The sequence below is a fragment of the Cherax quadricarinatus genome, chromosome 34 (assembly GCF_038502225.1).
Source record: "Cherax quadricarinatus isolate ZL_2023a chromosome 34, ASM3850222v1, whole genome shotgun sequence".
In the NCBI taxonomy this organism is placed as follows: domain Eukaryota; kingdom Metazoa; phylum Arthropoda; class Malacostraca; order Decapoda; family Parastacidae; genus Cherax; species Cherax quadricarinatus.
In genome coordinates, this window is record NC_091325.1 from 19,796,719 (window position 1) to 19,818,335 (window position 21,617).

General features: G+C 38.2%; 1 protein-coding gene across 4 annotated transcripts in view; it reads right to left on the reverse strand.

Annotated features, from left to right (window-relative positions):
• Window positions 1–21,617, reverse strand: part of LOC128686523 (solute carrier family 35 member F5) — a 111,943-nt gene that overhangs the window by 84,126 nt on the left and 6,200 nt on the right. For 3 of the 4 annotated variants that reach the window (XM_070091214.1, XM_070091215.1, XM_070091213.1), the window contains exons 2-3: window positions 20,291–20,389; window positions 3,406–3,555 (exon numbers count right to left, since the gene is read on the reverse strand). In XM_070091214.1, coding sequence (XP_069947315.1) covers window positions 3,406–3,555; window positions 20,291–20,377 — 237 coding nt within the window. In that variant the 5' untranslated portion in view covers window positions 20,378–20,389. The remainder of the gene's footprint in view (window positions 1–3,405; window positions 3,556–20,290; window positions 20,390–21,617) is intronic. The other variant, XM_070091216.1, reaches the window with a different exon arrangement.

Consider the following 21,617-nt stretch of genomic DNA (forward strand, 5'->3'; position numbering starts at 1 on the left):
TCTATTATGCCTAGGCATTATGGGCCAACTTAACATTATTGGCTTACAGTCTACTTAATACTAAGGAGTATATCACAGTTGTACAGTAGGATAGTAATTATTTCATAGTTGTACAGTAGAATATTAATTATAAATGAATCAAAATTTATATAATACAAAGATATATTTATATTCTAAAATGCTTTTGTGAAAACAATGATTCAATTACATTCCTGTCAACAATGGATAAAAGGTTCAATGTGATTGTTTCAGTTATGATGTGGGAGTACATAGGTGAGTGTGTACTGAGTATTTAGCATTTAGTCTAGGGTGATTAAGTGGCTTTTGAGAAGAGTCTTAAACTGATTTTCAGACTGGGTTACTTTAATATCTTCTGGATTTTCAGACTGGGTTACTTTAATATCTTCTGGATTTTCAGACTGGGTTACTTTAATATCTTCTGGTAATGAATGTAGGAGTTACCAATACTGTGTATGAGTTTGTTATTTGTTGTCTGAAGTAGATATCTTCATGAGTTCTTCATTAACAGTGTTGTGGAGGACAACCCAATCTGGATATGGTATGGCAAAAGTTGTCATCTGCAACAAGAACTCATTTAAATTCCAGAGAGGCATTAGGTAGGCCAACGAATTTTTTTTAACACCAGCCACGATGACCCAAGGAAACGTATTTAACCCCAATGGTGAAGATGAGAACTAATGGAGGGCCTAAGATGCTGCCTGTAGCACCCCTCTACTTACAGGTCAAGCTGATACAGTAGTCATTAATGATCCCATGTTAATGTCTGCCATAAAGGTAGGACTATATACAGTGGACCCCCGGTTAACGATATTTTTTCACTCCAGAAGTATGTTCAGGTGCCAGTACTGACCGAATTTGTTCCCATAAGAAATATTGTGAAGTAGATTAGTCCATTTCAGACCCCCAAACATACACGTACAAATGCACTTACATAAATACACTTACATAATTGGTCGCATTCGGAGGTAATCGTTATGCGGGGGTCCACTGTATACCTTTGATATACCTTTGAAGAGTTTTAAGTTTCACTACTCTCAGAGCCCAGCCATGAGCCAGGCTTGTCTGGTGCTTGCCTGATCAACCAGGCTGTTGCTGCTGGAGGCCCAATGCCCCACATATCCATCACAGCCTGGTTGATCTGGCACCTGGTGAAGATACTCGTCCAGTTTCCTCTTGAAGACTTCTACACTTGCTCCAGCCAAGAGCAATGCCTTTGATTCAATAATGTTCTAGTTGAAGCAGCAGGATTATGATCTACTGATATACCTTTGAAGAGCTTTAAGAGCTTGACTACTCTCGGAGCCCGGCCATGGGCCAGGCTCGTCTGGTGTTTGCCTGGTCAACCAGGCTGTTGCTGCTGGAGGCCCACTGCTCCACATATCCATCACAGCCTGGTTGATCTGGCACCTGGTGAAGATACTCGTCCAGTTTCCTCTTGAAGGCTTCTACACTTGTTCCAGTCATGTTTCTGATATCTTCTGGCAAGATATTGAATAGTCTGGCTTATTGTCCCAACCACATCCCTGCTCTTCACTGGGTTTATTTTACACTTCCTCCCATATCTCTCACTCCAGTATGTTGTTATGGCAGTGTGCAGATTTGGGACCGGGCCCTCAAGTACTTTCCAGGAATATTATCATGTATCTCTCTCTCCTCTGCTCCAATGAGTTTATGTTCAAGACATGAAGGCACTCCCAGTAATTAAGGCATTTTATTGGCTCAATGTGAGCTGAAACAATCTCTGTATTTGTTCCAGCTCTGATATTTCTCCTGCTTTGAACAGGGCCATCAGCACTGAGCAATATTCTAAATGAGGAAGCATTAGCAATTTGAAGAGTATCACCAGCGGCATTATTTCCCTTGTTTTGAAAGTTCTCAATATCCACCCCGTCATCTTCCTGGCTGTCGTGATCTTTGTCTTGTTATGGTCTTTAAAAGGTCGGCTGACATAATTATTCCCAGGTCTTTTCCATGTTCCTCTCGTTTTATTTGGTGACCCTCTTGAGTTTTGTATATAGTGTTCCTTTTGAGTTCTTCATTCTTTCCATACCTAAGCAGCTGTAACTTATCAATACTGAATGTCACGTTGTTCTCCACTGCCCACTGGAAAACCCTGCTTACGTCTTCCTGTACTTTTCGGTGTCCTCTACCGTAGTGACTTTCATGCTTATTTTAGTGTCATCTTCAAATGATGATACAAAAGTGTGCCGGGTGTTTTTATTTATGTCTGCTATGAGGATGAGAAACAGCAAAGATACCAGGACAGTGCCTTGGAGCATTGAGCTTTTGACCTCGTTGATGCTGGATCTTGCCCTGTTCACTACTACTTTTTGTGTTCTGTGTGTTAGGAACCTGAAAATCCATCTGCCTACTTTCCCCGAAATGCCCATGGCCCTCATTTTGCACACTATCATTCCATGATCGCATTTGTCAAACATCTTTGCAAAATCTGTGCAAATCACATCAGCATTTTTGGTCATCTTCCAATGCATCCGTAATTCTGTCATAATGCTTCAGCAGCTGTGACAGGCATGATCGTCCTGCAGAGGCCCATTGGATATTCAATATTTCTCAAGGAATGAATAGATCAGAGATTAAGTCAAGTACTTTTATTATTGTATCATTCACATTTTTTTTCTGGCCTGAAACCAAACCATCAAGGGTTAAGTATATTATGCTTAGTTATGAATGTATACATTTGCCTATGAAGAGTAACTTTCTTACAAAAATAGATAATAATAATACACTAGAAAATGGTCTTATAAATTTCCCTTGGACCTCCACTCTGTGAAATGACCTAACAATTACTAGCTTTAGTATGTTTGGGACAGTTTTGGTCTCTATAGATTTGTTGAACAATGCTGCAATGGTAGGTGATAGAACATAAGCAGCTTTCTTATATTTGAATGGTGGTATATTATTACTGAAGTTACCTCTGTAGAATGTGCTGGGAATGGTACAGAGCCTGGGCAATCATCTATGTGGTAATCTATAACTAGAACATAATAAATTTCGTTGGCATTTTTTCTGACTAATTTTCTCTCTTCCTTTCCTCCTGTCAGCCAACAAGAGCACTGCTAGTGGCTTTGGCTTTTTGCAAATTATATTTCTAAGTTGTGGTTTCACATGTAGAGTAATATATGCAATGTCAGAATTATAGAGACAATTAATTATGCTGTAGAAATGTCTATATAAAAATTATTATGGAATCAGCATACAAATATCCTAAATGCAAATCAAGGATTCCTTGAAATCTAGTAGACCAGAGATAGTTTGTGTATAAAAAATATTTTAATATACATTTTTCATTCCCCTCCATCATGTGCAATATGATACATGTCTACTTTATAAACAACTGAAACAAAATGAAAATGAATTACTTACTTGATAAATAGTATCATCATGATTAGTGTGAATGCACTGATGTCTCCAAGGACTCCAAAATATAAATCCCATCAAATATAAAGAAAACATGCTAGTCTTCAAGTAAGTGCTGAAAAATGGTTTATCAAAGCCGGTGTCATTGAAGATGTACTGAAAGTAAGATATGATAAATTAATTTTAATACTACTGTATTATGAAGTTCTCAAAGAATATATATCGTGTGAGATCTTTGAAAATTTAAAAATTATATGAAGTACAAATTATTAAAGTCAGGACACTATAAGCATAGCTCTGCTCTTGTAGTTTTAATTAGGCAACTGCTAATAGATAAGTACAAGGCACTGTAGATAACGTAGCAAGGGCAAACTTAACATCTGCAATTTGGCAAAAAAAAAATCCTGAAGCATTATTTACGCATGAAACAATTAATACAAACTACTGAAAAATATAAAAATATATTGTTTTTTCAATACTTTTTATTATTTTTTAAAGGCATTATTTTACCAAAGTCCAAATGCTAAGTTTGCTCTTACTACAGTACAGTACTTGCAATGTCTCATATTAAGTGAACTTAGTAATTAACAATTTACATGAATCACTCATAACTGAGACTGAAACAACTTTAGTGTGACTCAAGTAGTGACATAAACCATGAGTTTGGAAAAATAATGGTTATGCCAATGTTAAAACTGTGTATTATACAGTAACAATATTATATGAAATTTATAAAATGAGGCGAGACATACATATAATCTAATTATGAAATGCAGTAATCTGTTATTTTTTTTATTAACACATCAGCCATCTCCCACCAAGGCAGGGTGGCCTGAAAAAGAAAAACTTTCATCATCATCATTCACTCCATCACTGTCTTGCCAGAGGCACGCTCACACTACAGTTATAAAACTGCAACATTAACACCCCTCCTTCAGAGTGCAGACACTGTACACCTACCATCCAACTTACGACCTGCTCGACATACAACCATTCGACTTATCCTTGTGTTTTCTATGCCAAATTTCTGGGAAATAAACAACTGTTTGTGTTGTACACAGTGTTCATCCTAAACCTTACAGTATAAAATACAGTACTAACAGCACAAAAAGTAAAGTAAAAAATGAAATACCAAAATAAAACAATAAAATAAAGTCATTACAAAAATGTGATGTTGATATTCAGTAGTAAGGTTCAACTTATGTGCATTTCGACTTACGACCGGTTTGTCGGAACCGAACTCAGTCGTAAGTCAGATGGTACCCATACTTCCCATCTCCAGGACCCAAGATCGGCCTGCTGGTTTCCCTGAATCCCTTCATAAATGTTACCTTGCTCACACTCCAACAGCACGTCAAGTCCTAAAAACCATTTGTCTCCATTCACTCCTATCTAACATGCTCATGCTTGCTTGCTGGAAATTCAAGCCCCTCGCACACAAAACCTCCTTTACCCACCTCCCTCCAACCTTTCCAAGGCCGACCCCTACCCCGCCTTCCCTCCACTATAGATTTATACACTCTCAAAGTCATTCTGGTTTGTTCCATCCTTTCTGCATGTCCGAACCACCTCAACAACCCCTCTTCAGCCCTCTGGGTACTAGTTTTGGTAATCCTGCACCTCTTCGTAATTTCCAAACTACGAATTCTCTGCATTATATTCACACCACACACTGCCTTCAGACATGACATCTCCACTGCCTCTAGCCTTCTCCCTGTTTGATGGACTGACCACATTGACTCAATGTTGAGGAACTGATTACCTCATTCTCCTCCTGTTCTTCACGATTCTCCTTTGTATGGACTGATGAAGCCACTGTGTGGCAAAACGTTTCCTCAATAAAGATACCCAAGAGTTGCACATGTGTTTAATTTATCAACGTGTCAGTTCTCTGAACCATTCATCCACAGTTTTGAGGGCTTCGATCCAGCAGAGGATGCAAAAGATATTGATACCAGTCTCATTGGCCTTAGTGAGAAACTTCATCTGGACCTAAAGGAAGAAGACTTTGAAGAGCTGTTTGAGTCACAATCTGAGGAGCTGACAAATGAAGATTTGATGGAGCTGGAAGAGATGAAGCATAAGGAAGAGCAAGAGGAACAAGATGAAACTGTTCCTTCTAAAAAGTTTGAGACAAAAATGATGGCCAGGCATTTTCTCTTATAGAGAGAGGTCTCCGTATGTTGGAGCTTCAGGACCCCAATATCGAGAGATTCTCAAAGGTTTCAAATGATGTTAACAATTCTATCTCATGCTACCGTCTTATATAAGATGAGAAGAGGAAAAGATGCAAACTTCCTTAGACAAATTTTTCAGACCAGTGCCTTCTACTTCAAAAGCCTCTTCAGATGTTGAAGAAACCCAGGCTTACAAAACCCTGACTGACGAAGCATTTGATGATGAAGTGTATGAGGTTGACAACCCTCTTCCCCAGTAGCCCCACACAACCTCTGATCTTCCTCTCATCCATCACCTCAAGTTTATTGTACCAATTAAGATGGTAAGAAGTTTTTTATTACAGTATTTATTATTAAAATATGCTATAGTATTAAGAACCACTACCTCCCCTATGGTATTTGTGCATGGAGCTCAACAGCAGCAAATCACCTCAAACCTTTAATAACCCAACAAAAAGCTGCAGTGCAATTGATTACTAACTCCTGCACTAGACAGCATACTCCAACGCTTTTCAAGAATCTTAACTTGCTTAATAAACAAAACATCCACACTTATTATTGTGCATACACAGAACAGTACACTCAAATATAAACCCTCTTCTCAAACTCCTCTTTGATAACTATAACAGAACACACAACCATAATACAAGACACGAATCACTCTTCGATATCCCTTGTGTCCATCTCTCCCTGTGCAAAAATGCTATGCACATAAAGGGCCCTAAGATCTGGAATTCGTTGCTGAAACACACTAAAGGACCCCTGCTTGCAAATCAATTTGCAGACAAACCATACTCAATACCTACTAGCTATACAAAAAACTATACAAAAAGCTATACAAAAAACTTCTAAATAATTTAAGACTGCTCAACTTAAATTTAATTCAACTTCATTACAGAATATTGTGCTAAGGATTGCTCAGTCATATACTGTACTCATTACTTCAAAATTTGGATGCTTAAATTTCATTGTCTTAAATAATACTTTATTGTAATAATTTCATATTGTAAATTGTTTTAAGTTGTTCCATTGTAATAATTCCATATTGTAAATTAATTCAAATTGTACCATTGTTTGTAATAATGTAATTTTTATAAACTAATTTTAAAACTGTAATTATTCACTACTGAACTTCTTTACTAAACTTATTAAAACCTGATAACATTACCTATAACAACTTAATTCTCTTGTACTCACTGTAACCTATCAAAGGTCCATATAATGATCTGTTATTGTCTTACTAATCTTAAGTTAATAAATATTAAGTTTGCCCGAAATGTTCTGCATACAAAGGGGCTTTTGGCATGTACACCCAACTAGTATATTCCTTTGTACAACTATGTATCATGTCAAAATAAATTTCTGATTCTTATTCTTATACATTACTGATACAGTAGGGCCCCACTTACACAGCAGGTTAGGTTCCAGGTTACCGCTGGAAAGCAGAACGCCATTTTTTTCCACTTATAAAATGCATATAAATGCCAGATAACAAGTTTACACTAACATTTATTAAGTTAGCAGTAGAACAAGGCATTAACCCTTTGAGGGTTTTGGTCGTACTAGTACGTCTTACGCGTAGGGGTTTTTGATGTACTAGTACGCATAAATTCTAGCGGCCTCAAATCTAGTGGGAGAAAGCTGGTAGGCCTTCATATGAAAGAATGGGTCTATGTGGTCAGTGTGCACAGTCTAAAAAAAATCCTGCAGCACACAGTGCATAATGAGAAAAAAAAAACTTTGACCATTTTTTTTAATAAATCAGCGACTTTGCAGTGTATTTTCGTATGGTATTTATTGTTGTATTCTAGTTTTCATGGTCTCATTTTATAGAATGGAAGACATATTACAGAAATTGAGATGATTTTGACTGGTTTTACAATGAAAGGTGCCTTGAAATTGAGCTCAAAGTAGCAGAAATGTTCGATTTTTACCAAACTTCAAAAGTAAACAAATCGTGCCAAGCGTGCAATACACGTCAACTGGTGAGTCTAATATTCTTTCACAAGTGCACCAATAATATTTATACCATTTTTTACACTAATGCAGTAGTCTGCATAACAGTAAATCTTATATTTTTTGTGAGAATAAAAATTCAAAGTGGAAAGCAAAAGAATATAAGAGGGGCCTTGAGACGTGACTAATGACTAGAGGAAATGTCATTTTAGTGCCAGGAATGTCTTTCTTGTTTATTCTGGACCCTATTCGGAAATTGGCATCTTTTGAAATTTGTGTGAAATTGGCAAAATTGCTAAATTCTGACCACTGTACTGGATAGTTGAATTTATAAATGGGTGGTTTCTTGCACCCATTCGATAGCAAAAATGGAGTTCTAGCGAAATATTCATGTTTTTCGTCGACTAGTACAGTGAAATTGGCCGAAAATGGGGCTCAAAGTGGGCAAAATCGCCGATGCGTAAACATCGCCGAGACCGCTAAATTTGCGAGAGCATAATTCCGTAAGTTTTCAATCAAATTTCAAACTTTTGGTGTTGTTATGATCAGGAAAATATTCTCTATCTTCTCATAAGAGAAAATAATTTTTTTTTTTTTTAAATTTGGCCGACCCTGAGAACGAGTTTCAGAGAGGGCCTGTCGACCCTCAAAGGGTTAAAAAACAATAAAAAGTAAAATACACACACAGTACATTTATTATTTACCTCAAGGTGAGTAGTATTTTTTGTAAGAAGTCAGGTGTGGGAGGTATGGTAGCCCTCCTGGCCACCCCACCCACACACAGTATACGGTACTACGACATTTAAAGCACCCTAGAGTGATAAAATGCATATATAGTACACTCATTACTTACCTTAAAATATTTGTAGTTTTAACCCTTTGAGGGTCGACAGGCCCTCTCCGAAACTCGTTCTCAGGGTCGGCCAAATTTAAAAAAAAAAAAATTATTTTCTCTTATGAAAAGATAGAGAATCTTTTCCCGATCATAAAGACACCAAAAGTTTGAAATTTGATGGAAAACTTACGGAATTATGCTCTTGCAAAGTTAGCGGTCTCGGCGATGTTTACGCATCGGCGATTTTGCCCACTTTGAGCCCCATTTTCGGCCAATTCCACTGTACTAGTCGACAAAAAACATGAATATTTCGCTAGAACTCCATTTTTTCTATTGAATGGGTGCAAGAAACAACACATTTATGAAACTCAACTATCCAGTACAGTGGTCAGAATTTAGCAATTTTGCCAATTTCACACAAATTTCAAAAGATGCCAATTTCCGAATAGGGTCCAGAATAAACAAGAAAGACATTCCTGGCACTAAAATGACATTTCCTCTGGTCATTAGTCACGTCTCAAGGCCCCTCTTATATTCTTTTGCTTTCCACTTTGAATTTTTATTCTCACAAAAAATATAAGATTTACTGTTATGCAGACTACTGCATTAGTGTAAAAAATGGTATAAATATTATTGGTGCACTTGTGAAAGAATATTAGACTCACCAGTTGACGTGTATTGCACGCTTGGCACGATTTGTTTACTTTTGAAATTTGGTAAAAATCAAACATTTCTGCTACTTTGAGCTCAATTTCAAGGCACCTTTCATTGTAAAACCAGTCAAAATCATCTCAATTTCTGTAATATGTCTTCCATTCTATAAAATGAGACCATGAAAACTAGAATACAACAATAAATACCATACGAAAATACAGTGCAAAGTCGCTGTTTTATTCCAAAAAAATGGTCAAAGTTTTTTTTTTCTCATTATGCACTGTGTGCTGCAGGAATTTTTTTAGACTGTGCACACTGACCACATAGACCCATTCTTTCATATGAAGGCCTACCAGCTTTCTCCCACTAGATTTGAGGGCGCTAGAATTTAGGCGTACTAGTAGGTCAAAAACCCTGGGTCGTAAGCTGTACTAGTACGTCCGAAACCCTCAAAGGGTTAATGGTCTTAATGTAGGGTAAGAGGTAAAAAGTATTTATTTGTGGAAAGTCAGGTGTGGGAGATATGGTAGTCCATCTGGCCACCCAACCCACACATAATATACTACTGTAGTACATATAAAGCACCCCAGAGCAATAAAATGCATATACGTACAGTACACTCATTACTTACCTTAAAATATTTGTAGTCTTAATGTAGGGTGAAAGGTGAGTAAGCGAGATAAAAACAAATAAACGAGAGAGAGAACGAGTAAGAAGACAGGGCCACAGAGAACTATGTAAAGAAATGCGTCTGGTTATGGTTAATACACATTCATACAAACACCTTACATTCTGTACAAGTTGTCTCCACAGTGGTACAGTAGAATAAATAAAGAGCAACACTTCCATTCTCATGTAACATCATTTTTAAAAGGAATGATGCTCTGACAAGTTAGTCGAGAAGAATAAATAAACAGCAACACTCCTATTCTCATGCAACACACAATTTTTAGAGTGAATGATATTATTATTATTATTATTATTATTATTATTATTATTATTGTTATTATTATTATTATTATTATAATCACCTTAAGAAAGAAGCATTAAACCCACAAGGGTCATGAATAGCTATAGAGTGAAGGCATACGAAAAGAATACTTTTCTACAGTTATCCCCCAGTAACTGGTGTTTGACCTGATAAAATGTAATTCTTCCGACACTCCTACAAACCGCTTGGTAGACATCTCATACTTATGTCAATTTTTATACTGTGGGTGAAGGTATCATGTATATGTGTTATGTAATGCATTTCTTATATAATTTTGAAAAAACATCATAGATGGATTAATGGAAATGTCTATATTAATGTAATATATGACATTTAATACACCCAAGCGATTATTAATATGGCGTCCTCAAGAGCGGAGAGACTCTTAGTGATTTTAATGTGTACCTGCACACCAGCACAGTGTGTAAATATATTTAGGAACAGGTACACAAATGTTTAACTATCAAGAGTACAGTGGACCCCCGGTTAACGATATTTTTTCACTCCAGAAGTATGTTCAGGTGCCAGTACTGACCGAATTTGTTCCCATAAGGAATATTGTGAAGTAGATTAGTCAATGTCAGACCCCCAAACATACACGTACAAATGCACTTACATAAATACACTTACATAATTGGTCGCATTCGGAGGTGATCGTTATGCGGGGGTCCACTGTACATATAAAATATGCAATAACTTTAAAACACTTGAAATTTTGGAAAGTTTCCAGACATAATAGAGAGATGTGCTCACAGAGAATGTAAATAAACCAGGTGGGGCACGCCGTATTAGAAAGACAGGAAGTTGTATAGCAAGTTTTGGTCATAATTTCAAATCACCATATTAGCGGAACGTCATAAGGTGAAACGCTGTAACGCGGGGGGGCCCTACTGTACTGTACAGTATTGTCTTTAAGTTTTCAATGAACAACAGCACAGAGAGAGATAACAATAATAATAATGATATTATTAAAAACATTAATAATAATCGTAACAATGGAAAAATAGCAAAATGACAACTTACGAACAATTGGCCTGGTGGCTAACGCTCTCGCTTCACACGGCGAGGGCCTGGGTTCGATTCCCAGCCAGAGTAGAAACATTGGGCGTGTTTCTTTCCACCTGTTGTCTACGTTCCCTATCAGTAAAATGGGTACCTGGGTGTTAGTCGACTGGTGTGGGTCGCATCCTGGGACATTGACCTAATTTGCCCGACATGCGGAGCATAACAAGGGGCTTTCTATATGGTAGTATGTCATTGTTGTCAGCTAGGCCTGTATACCATGTACATGTACTTGTAGTAAATAAAGATACTGTATTATTATTATTATTATTATTATTATTATTATTATTATTATTATTATTATTATTATTATTAAAGATATGAACAGCCTTCTGGAACATAACTTGTTCGTAAGTTGGGGGGCGTCTGTTTTCTTCTTTTGCATACCCTACCAAACTCATCCACCAAACTCTGCAACTTCTCTTCAGAATCTCCCAAAAGCATAGTGTTATCAGGAATGAGCAACTGTGACAACTCTCACTTTGTGTTAGATTCTATATCTTTTAACTCCACACCTCTTGCCAACACCCGAGCATTCACTTCTCTTACAACCCCACCCAGTGGCGGCTCGTGTATAGGCACTGTGGAACTGCAGCACCCCTATTTTCACTCGATATTATCGATAACATTCAATATAATGAGTATTTTTTTCTTTAATTCTTTATTTATACTTGTACATTATATAATCCTTAAGCTTAATGTCAGTAGCCATCCCCTAGTACAAGAAAAAATTATAAAAATCCTTGTATGGAACTGTACGCTTCACAGTTTCAGCAACTCAGTGTGTGGCTGATGTGCTCGTGCGCAGATGTCCAAGATAAGACACCGCACACTAGGTAGAGAGATCACGTGTGTTGTGCTTAAAAGCCATGTACCATATTCTTGAATGTGATAAATTGTAGAATTAGATGATTATCATGAGAAAATTATTAATCTTTTCACGCGAAGTAGAACAAGAATGGATTTCGTTTTTAAATGAATGGATCAAGCTTGAACTGTAACAATTTAGGTAAGTAAAAAAAATATTTTTTTGTTTATGATTTTATCAAGCTTATGTATAAATTTTCTTTTTATATTGTTGTTTCATTTTATACAATGTTAAAACAATGCCTAAAAATTTTCTGAAGTAGCACCTCCACTAATTTTAGCTATGAGCCCCCACTGACCCCATCTTTAGATATACTGAACAACCATGGTGACATCACACATCCTTGCCTAAGGCCTCCTTTTACTGGGATATAATCTCCCTCTTTCCTACATACGTTAACTTGAGCCTCACTATCCTTGTAAAAACTCTACCTCCTATTCCATAAATTTGCAACGTCTGCCACATTGCCCCACTATCCACCCTGTCATATGCCTTTTCCAAATCCATAAATGCCACAAAAACCTCTTTACCTTTATCTAAATACTGTTCACCCATATCTGTTGTGTATAGAAATTAACAGAAAAAATAAGTAATTGATGGTATCAAGTATGGTAGGCAGCCTAATTACCAAAAAATTACAAATGATGGAATATGAAAATACCTTACAGTATCACAATACAATAACAGGAAATCTTGAATTTTATTGAATAATGTGAAATAACAGCCACACAAAAAACTTTGTAGAGGACTGAGACACATGTGCAACAGTTGGATATCTTCACTGTGAAGTTTTGCAAATCGGTGGCTTTATCAATCTAATACTGAGAATAATTATAGGAAATGGTGGAAGATGCACAGTAGTAGTAGTCTGAGGTGATCAGTCCCTCAGTTTCTTATTCCCTGAGGGACTGATCAATTATAACTACTACTACTTCAAGCCTTGCACCATCTTCATTGATTATTCTCTGTACTGGACTGATAATGCGACTAGCTGGCAAAACATCTCCAAAATATAAATACCCAGGTATTGTACATATGTCTTATTCATTAACTTGTCAGTTTTATATACTGTTAACCCTTTGACTGTCGCAACCCCCAATCCTGAGGTGTCTCCTGGTGTCGCAAAATTTAAAAAAAAAAAAAAATTATTTTTTCTTATGAAATGATAATCTTTTCCCGATTGTAATGACACCAAAAAAACGAAACTTGATGGAAAACTGACGAAATCATGCTCTCGCGAAGTTAGTGACCTCGGCGCTGTTTACAAATTGGCGATTTCGCCCACTTTGAGCACTATTTTCGGCTAATTCCATTGTTCCAGTCGCCCAAACTCATAGCTATTTCTTTAGAACTCCATTTTTTCTATCGTTTGAGTACAAGAAACTGCCCATTTACCGATCTTAACTACCTAATAATGTGGTCAGAAATTTGCAATTTTGCCAATTTCACGAAAACTAAAAAATATGACAATTTCAAAATAAGGCCCAGAATGAACAATGCAGACATTCCTGGCTCTGAAATAACATTTTCTTTGTTCATCAGTCATGTCTCCAGGCCCCTCTGATATTACTCTTGCTTTCTATTTTGAATTTTTATTCAAACAAAAAATATTAGACTTACTATTATGCAGACTACTGCAATACTGTAATAATTGTATAAATAACATCAACCCATTCATGACTGCATATTAGAATGGCTAGTTGGACATTTATTGGACAATGGCATCATTTGTTTACTTTTGAACATTGGCAAAAATCAAACATTTCCCCTACTTTGAGCTCCATTTCTTGGTTCTTTTTATAGTAAAATCAATCAAAATCACCTCTATTTCTATAATATGATTTCCATTCTATCAAATGAGACCAAGAAAATGAGAATACAACCATAAATACTATACGAAAATAGACCACAAAGTCGTCATTTTAATTAAAAAAAAATGGTCGGTTTTTTTTTTCTCATTATGCACTGCGTGCTCCAAGATTTTTTTTATATGGTGCACACTGACCACACAGACCCATTCTCTCACATGTGGGCCTACCAGCTTTCTCCTGCTTGATTTGAAGCCGCTAGAATTTATGAGTATATATACGTCAAACACGGTACCTCGTAAGACGTATATATACGGCTGCGACAGTCAAAGGGTTAATATAAAAATATAAAATTTTGTTTTAGATTTGGGCTAATATCACTGTTCTGATCGACAGAGGTAAGAACGAATTATGTACTATATCGAAGAGATCTGAACATGGGAAAATCACTGAGCATATATGAAACAAAATCATATAGTACTGTACAATGGTACCTCAGGATACGAACTTATTTCGTTCCAGAAGGCTGTTTGAGTGCTGATACCGAACGAATTTGTTCCCATAAGGAATAATGTAAATTAAGTTAATCTGTTTCAGATCCCCAAAAATACACTTACAAAAGCACTTACATAAATACACTTACATAACTGTTCGCATTTTGAGCTGTTCGTATTCCGAGGTACCACTGTACTGTAGTTTACAATTTAGGAGTTATGTGCTAGCATCCAAAAAAAATTGGCATCACAAAAAAGATGCCAAGTCAAATCTATTTGCATGAAGCACATCAATAAAAAAAACTTAAGATACCATAATCAAATTCTGCAAATTAGGAAGTTCATCAATTTGGGCATTCAATTGTATAGGCACAGTAGCAACACTGTTATCATCACTTATAATCAATGTATGGCTACCAGTACACTGATTATATTCAAGAAGCAACATTGTCTAGTTACAACACTGAGAAATTAATCAGGTAGTAGGTTGGTAGACAGCAACCACCCAGGGAGGTACACTACTGTCCTACCGAGTGAGTGTAAAACAAAAGCATGTATTTGTTTTAAATGATGGTAGGATTGCTGGTGTCTTTTGTCTGTCTCATAAATATGCAAGATTACAGGTATGTCTTGCTACTTCTACTTACACTTAGGTCACACTACACATACATAACATGTTTATTTGTACACACTCATCCGAGTTTTCTTTGATTTTATCTTAATAGTTCTTGTTTCTTATTACTTTTCCTTTTATATCCATGGGGAAGTGGAATAAGAATCTTAACTCGACTCACGAAATCGTAATGACACGATTGCAAACAAACCATACCCCAGCCGGGATTGAACCCGCGGTCAGAGAGTCTCAAAACTCCAGACCGTCGCGTTAGCCACTAGACCAGCTAGCCACAATAAGATTCGTCCAACTAGGTATATTTCTACACCATAGGATGGTTAGCATAGGCACCACTGTGACCACAAATGCAAGTTTTTACAGACGAATCTCCAGCTAGCGTGGCCGTGACGAACTCTAGGTCAAGTCCCCTCACTTCCGTCAACATGACTCACGAAATCGTAATGACACGATTGCAAACAAACCATACCCCGGCCGGGATTGAACCCGCGGTCAGAGAGTCTCAAAACTCCACACTGTCGCGTTAGCCACTAGACCAGCTAGCCACAATAAGATTCGTCCAACTAGGTATATTTCTACACCATAGGAAGGTTAGCATAGGCACCACTGTGACCACAAATGCAAGTTTTTACAGACGAATCTCCAGCTAGCGTGGCCGTGACGAACTCTAGGTCAAAAACTTGCATTTGTGGTCACAGTGGTGCCTATGCTAACCTTCCTATGGTGTAGAAATATACCTAGTTGGACGAATCTTATTGTGGCTAGCTGGTCTAGTGGCTAACGCGACGGTCTGGAGTTTTGAGACTCTCTGACCGCGGGTTCAATCCCGGCTGGGGTTTGGTTAATAAGAATCTTTCCTCCGTAAGCCATGCGTGTTGTAAAAGTCAACTAAAATGCTGGGAACAATGGGCTAGTAACCTCTTTACCTGTAATGATTACTAAAAAGAATAAGAAGAAAAAATTATACTTCTAAACTGTTGTATTCTGAGCAACTCTGCAAAAACAGTGATTATGTGTGAGTGAGGTGAAAGTGTTGAATGATGATGAAAGTATTTTCTTTTTGGGAATTTTCTTTCTTTTTGGGTCACCCTGCTTCGGTGGGAGACGGCCAACTTGTCAAAAAAAAAAAATGTAAAACATGTGCACGAATGATTTTAACCTTAATAAACATCTATCTCCCATAAAGTATCGTGAAGTCTCACAAAAGTGGCCATACACTTGTACATGAATGACAGACAGATCATTAGACTTGGCATATTAATGCTGGATATACCTTCATTTTCATCACTGTATTAATGTGACTTAATATACATTGGAAAATAAACTTTAAAATGGTATTTTCGGTTCATCCATTGTTCAAGATGAAATGAAATCTTATTTGCAGTTTCCTCTCCAGATTGTGGGTTAATAGTGAATTGTTCCAGCCCCAGTACTATGGCTGTTATTCCTTGTAATTTAATATTACTATAACTTTACAACAATAAACACTGCAGTGCTTATTTTAAACTTGCATATTTTACAATACACTTCGCTGTAATATTTAGGCATCTCTTGTCAGTCCTCCTTTTTCTTCCCATATAAAGAAAATGAGCAAATCTTTGTTGCTGTACTAACATTACTGCTACATACACAGTATACAGTGGACCCCCACATAACGATCACCTCCGAATGCGACCAATTATGTAAGTGTATTTATGTAAGTGCGTTTGTACGTGTATGTTTGGGGGTCTGAAATGGACTAATCTACTTCACAATATTCCTTATGGGAACAAATTCGGTCAGTACTGGCACCTGAACATACTTCTGGAGTGAAAAAATATCATTAACCGGGGGTCCACTGTACACTTTTAGCCCCCTTTTTGTTAAACTCTTATGTCCTGAAACATAGCTCAGTTTTACAGCTGTTTTAAACTTTTAAAAAACAAATTACAGTGGACCCCCGGTTAACGATTTTAATCCGTGCAAGAGGGCTCATCGTTATGCGAAATAATCGTTATGCGAATGAATTTTCCCCATAAGAAATAATGGAAATAAAATTAATCCGTGCAAGACGCCCAAAAGTATGAAAAAAATTGTTTTTTACCACATGAAATGTTAATTTTAATACACACAAACTGAAAAAGGCATGCACAATTACATGACACTTACTTTTATTGAAGATCTGGTGATGATTGATGGGATGGGAGGAGGGGAGAGCATTATCTTCTTACTGTTTAGAAGGGGAATCCCCTTCCATTAGGACTTGAGGTAGCAAGTCCTTTTCTGGGGTTACTTCCCTTCTTCTTTTAATGCCACTAGGACCAGCTTGAGAGTCACTGGACCTCTGTCGCACAACAAATCTGTCCATAGAGCTCTGTACCTCCCGTTCCTTCAAGACTTTCCTAAAATGGGCCATAACATTGTCATTGAAATAGTCACAAGCACGGCTTGCAACAGCTGTGTCAGGGTGATTTTCATCTATAAAGGTTTGCAGTTCAACCCACTCTGCACACATTTCCTTAATCTTTGAAGTAGGCACAATGGATTCCACAACTGGCATAGGCTTCTCAGGGTTAGCCCCAAACCCTTCAAAATCTTTCTTAATTTCCATACTAATTCCCACCCTTTTTACCACAGGGTTGGCACTAGAAGCTTTCTTGGGGCCCATGGTCACTTATTTTCCACAAACAGCACCGAAAACACTGTAATAATACGAAATATTCCGAGTGTATGCTTGGATGTTACCGCGGAGGCTGGCTGGTAAACAATGGGACGGCCGGCACATGTGAGGGCACATTGGACGCGTCTCGGACGAAAATCGGTATGCGGGTTTTTAATCGGTATGCGGGGCAAAAATTTTGCGATAAAAGTAATCGTTATGCGGAAAAATCGCTATGCGATGCCATCGTTATGCGGGGGTCCACTGTATCTTACAAAGTGTGTTTTCATAAACACAGATGCCACGAAAGCAGGGAATTTAGTATATTGTACAGTAAATTACTTCTCAAATACTCTAGTGGATTAGACAGAATGAGCTCAAAGAGGATACTATGTAGCACTACCACTGGAAACTACAGGTATGCCAAAGTATTGGTATCAGTTTAAAATTTATTATGGTTATTAGTAATGATGGGAAACAGCTAATTTTGATGGCATGTATCAGAATCAGCATCAATGAGTATCATTATCAACAAAAATTTTGGTTTTTGTTCCCTCCCTACTGGAAATCTGGATACGTTCTGTAATTACTTTTTATAACCTGGAGAGTTTACCTGGAGAGAGTTTCGGGGGTCAACGCCCCCGCGGCCCGGTCTGTGACCAGGCCTCCTGGTGGATCAGCGCCTGATCAACCAGGCTGTTGCTGCTGGCTGCACGCAAACCAACGTACGAGCCACAGCCCGGCTGATCAGGAACTGACTTTAGGTGCTTGTCCAGTGCCAGCTTGAAGACTGCCAGGGGTCTGTTGGTAATCCCCCTTATGTGTGCTGGGAGGCAGTTGAACAGTCTCGGGCCCCTGGCACTTATTGTATGGTCTCTATAAGTGTCAGGGGCCCGAGAGCTATATATGAGGATAGTTCTGCTATAGTTCTGAGGAAGAGCCAGTTGTGAGTGTGGGGGAAGTTCGTGAGGCAGTAGGTAAAATGAAAGGGGGTAAGGCAGCCGGGATTGATGGGATAAAGATAGAAATGTTAAAAGCAGGTGGGGATATAGTTTTGGAGTGGTTGGTGCAATTATTTAATAAATGTATGGAAGAGGGTAAGGTACCTAGGGATTGGCAGAGAGCATGCATAGTTCCTTTGTATAAAGGCAAAGGGGATAAAAGAGAGTGCAAAAATTATAGGGGGATAAGTCTGCTGAGTATACCTGGTAAAGTGTATGGTAGAGTTATTATTGAAAGAATTAAGAGTAAGACGGAGAATAGGATAGCAGATGAACAAGGAGGCTTTAGGAAAGGTAGGGGGTGTGTGGACCAGGTGTTTACAGTGAAACATATAAGTGAACAGTATTTAGATAAGGCTAAAGAGGTCTTTGTGGCATTTATGGATTTGGAAAAGGCGTATGACAGGGTGGATAGGGGGGCAATGTGGCAGATGTTGCAAGTGTATGGTGTAGGAGGTAGGTTACTGAAAGCAGTGAAGAGCTTTTACGAGGATAGTGAGGCTCAAGTTAGAGTATGTAGGAAAGAGGGAAATTATTTCCCAGTAAAAGTAGGCCTTAGACAAGGATGTGTGATGTCACCGTGGTTGTTTAATATATTTATAGATGGGGTTGTAAGAGAAGTAAATGCAAGGGTCTTGACAAGAGGCGTGGAGTTAAAAGATAAAGAATCACACACAAAGTGGGAGTTGTCACAGCTGCTCTTTGCTGATGACACTGTGCTCTTGGGAGATTCTGAAGAGAAGTTGCAGAGATTGGTGGATGAATTTGGTAGGGTGTGCAAAAGAAGAAAATTAAAGGTGAATACAGGAAAGAGTAAGGTTATGAGGATAACAAAAAGATTAGGTGATGAAAGATTGAATATCAGATTGGAGGGAGAGTGTATGGAGGAGGTGAATGTATTCAGATATTTGGGAGTGGACGTGTCAGCGGATGGGTCTATGAAAGATGAGGTGAATCATAGAATTGATGAGGGAAAAAGAGTGAGTGGTGCACTTAGGAGTCTGTGGAGACAAAGAACTTTGTCCTTGGAGGCAAAGAGGGGAATGTATGGGAGTATAGTTTTACCAACGCTCTTATATGGGTGTGAAGCATGGGTGATGAATGTTGCAGCGAGGAGAAGGCTGGAGGCAGTGGAGATGTCATGTCTGAGGGCAATGTGTGGTGTGAATATAATGCAGAGAATTCGTAGTTTGGAAGTTAGGAGGAGGTGCGGGATTACCAAAACTGTTGTCCAGAGGGCTGAGGAAGGGTTGTTGAGGTGGTTCGGACATGTAGAGAGAATGGAGCGAAACAGAATGACTTCAAGAGTGTATCAGTCTGTAATGGAAGGAAGGCGGGGTAGGGGTCGGCCTAGGAAAGGTTGGAGAGAGGGGGTAAAGGAGGTTTTGTTTGCGAGGGGCTTGGACTTCCAGCAGGTATGCGTGAGCGTGTTTGATAGGAGTGAATGGAGACAAATGGTTTTTAATACTTGACGTGCTGTTGGAGTGTGAGGAAAGTAACATTTATGAAGGGGTTCAGGGAAACCGGCAAGCCGGACTTGAGTCCTGGAGATGGGAAGTACAGTGCCTGCACTCTGAAGGAGGGGTGTTAATGTTGCAGTTTAAAAACTGTAGTGTAAAGCACCCTTCTGGCAAGACAGTGATGGAGTGAATGATGGTGAAAGTTTTTCTTTTTCGGGCCACCCTGCCTTGGTGGGAATCGGCCAGTGTGATAATAAATAAAATAATAGTTCTGCTATTGTACCTACAACTAGGAGATCACAAAGCAGGTCATTACCTCGGAAAGTTCTGAAGAGGCCACCCAAATGACGTCGACCAGCAGCAGGACAAATATGCCCAGGGCCAGACGCCTTCCTTGACCCATTATGTATCATCACTGTTAAACACGAATTGTATTATTAGTAAAATTTATACTAGAACGCACAAATGGCCAAAGGGAGAATGGGAGGGAAGAGGGAAGGAAGAATTGGAGAAGAGAAGCGAAAATGAGTGGAAGTGGCAAGGCTGAATGGGGAAGATACGAGGATGAGAGGGGAAGAGATGAGAATGGGAGGGGAAGAGACAAGGATGAGAGGGGAAGAGACAAGGATGAGAGGGGACAGAGACAAGGATGACAAGAAAAGAAATAAGGATGAAAGGGGAAGAAACTAGGATGAAAGGAAAGAAGTGAAGATGAGAACAGGAAGGGAGTGGCAAAGATTTATAATGAAAAACCATGAAGTAATTCTTAGACAAAAGCAATGACTTCCTTACTGCAGGACTACCATAACTGACCATACATGCAAGTTTGGAGGGAGGGAAAGATGGAGAGGGAGGGAAGGAGAGAGAGGATAAAAGAAAAAAAAAGTCACTGCCAAACTAATAGTTTCACAAAAAGGGTACTAAATGTTACCTTTATACTACAGTACACATACACATATAGTACACCTTGCTGCTGTATCTCTGAGCAAGTTTAGATTAGATATTCCACTCTCTTTTTCTGGATGCTACTTCAGTGATTGCGACAATTTTTTTAGCAGACTTAATATAAAAAATGTAAAACATCTTTTGATAAGACTTACTGTTTTAATAATAATAATAATAATAATAATAATAATAATAATAATAATAATAATAATATTTTTATTTACTACAAGTACATATACAAGGTATACAGGCCTAGCTGACATCAATGACATACTACTACATATATAGAAAGCCCCTTGATATGCAGAGCATTTTGAGCAAATTAGATAAGTTTTATCCCAAGATGCAACCCACACCAGTCGACTAATACCTAGGTACCTATTTTACTGATGGGTGAACAAAGGCAACCGGTGTAAGGAAACACGCCCAATGTTTCCGCCCCTTCACCTGGAATCGAACCCGGACCCTCGCCATATGAAGCAAGAGCTTTTGCCACCAGGCCACGGGGCACCACGGGGCACCTCAGTCAAATAATCAGAAGATCTAATGAGAGGGTCATCATGTTACTATGGTTTATGTCAGGGGGAAATAAAATACTTTTTATATTCTCATCCTCATATCTGACATAGACAAGGATGTCAGCCACAGCACCGTGTCTTCCTTTGCAGATGACACCCGAATCTGCATGACAGTGTCTT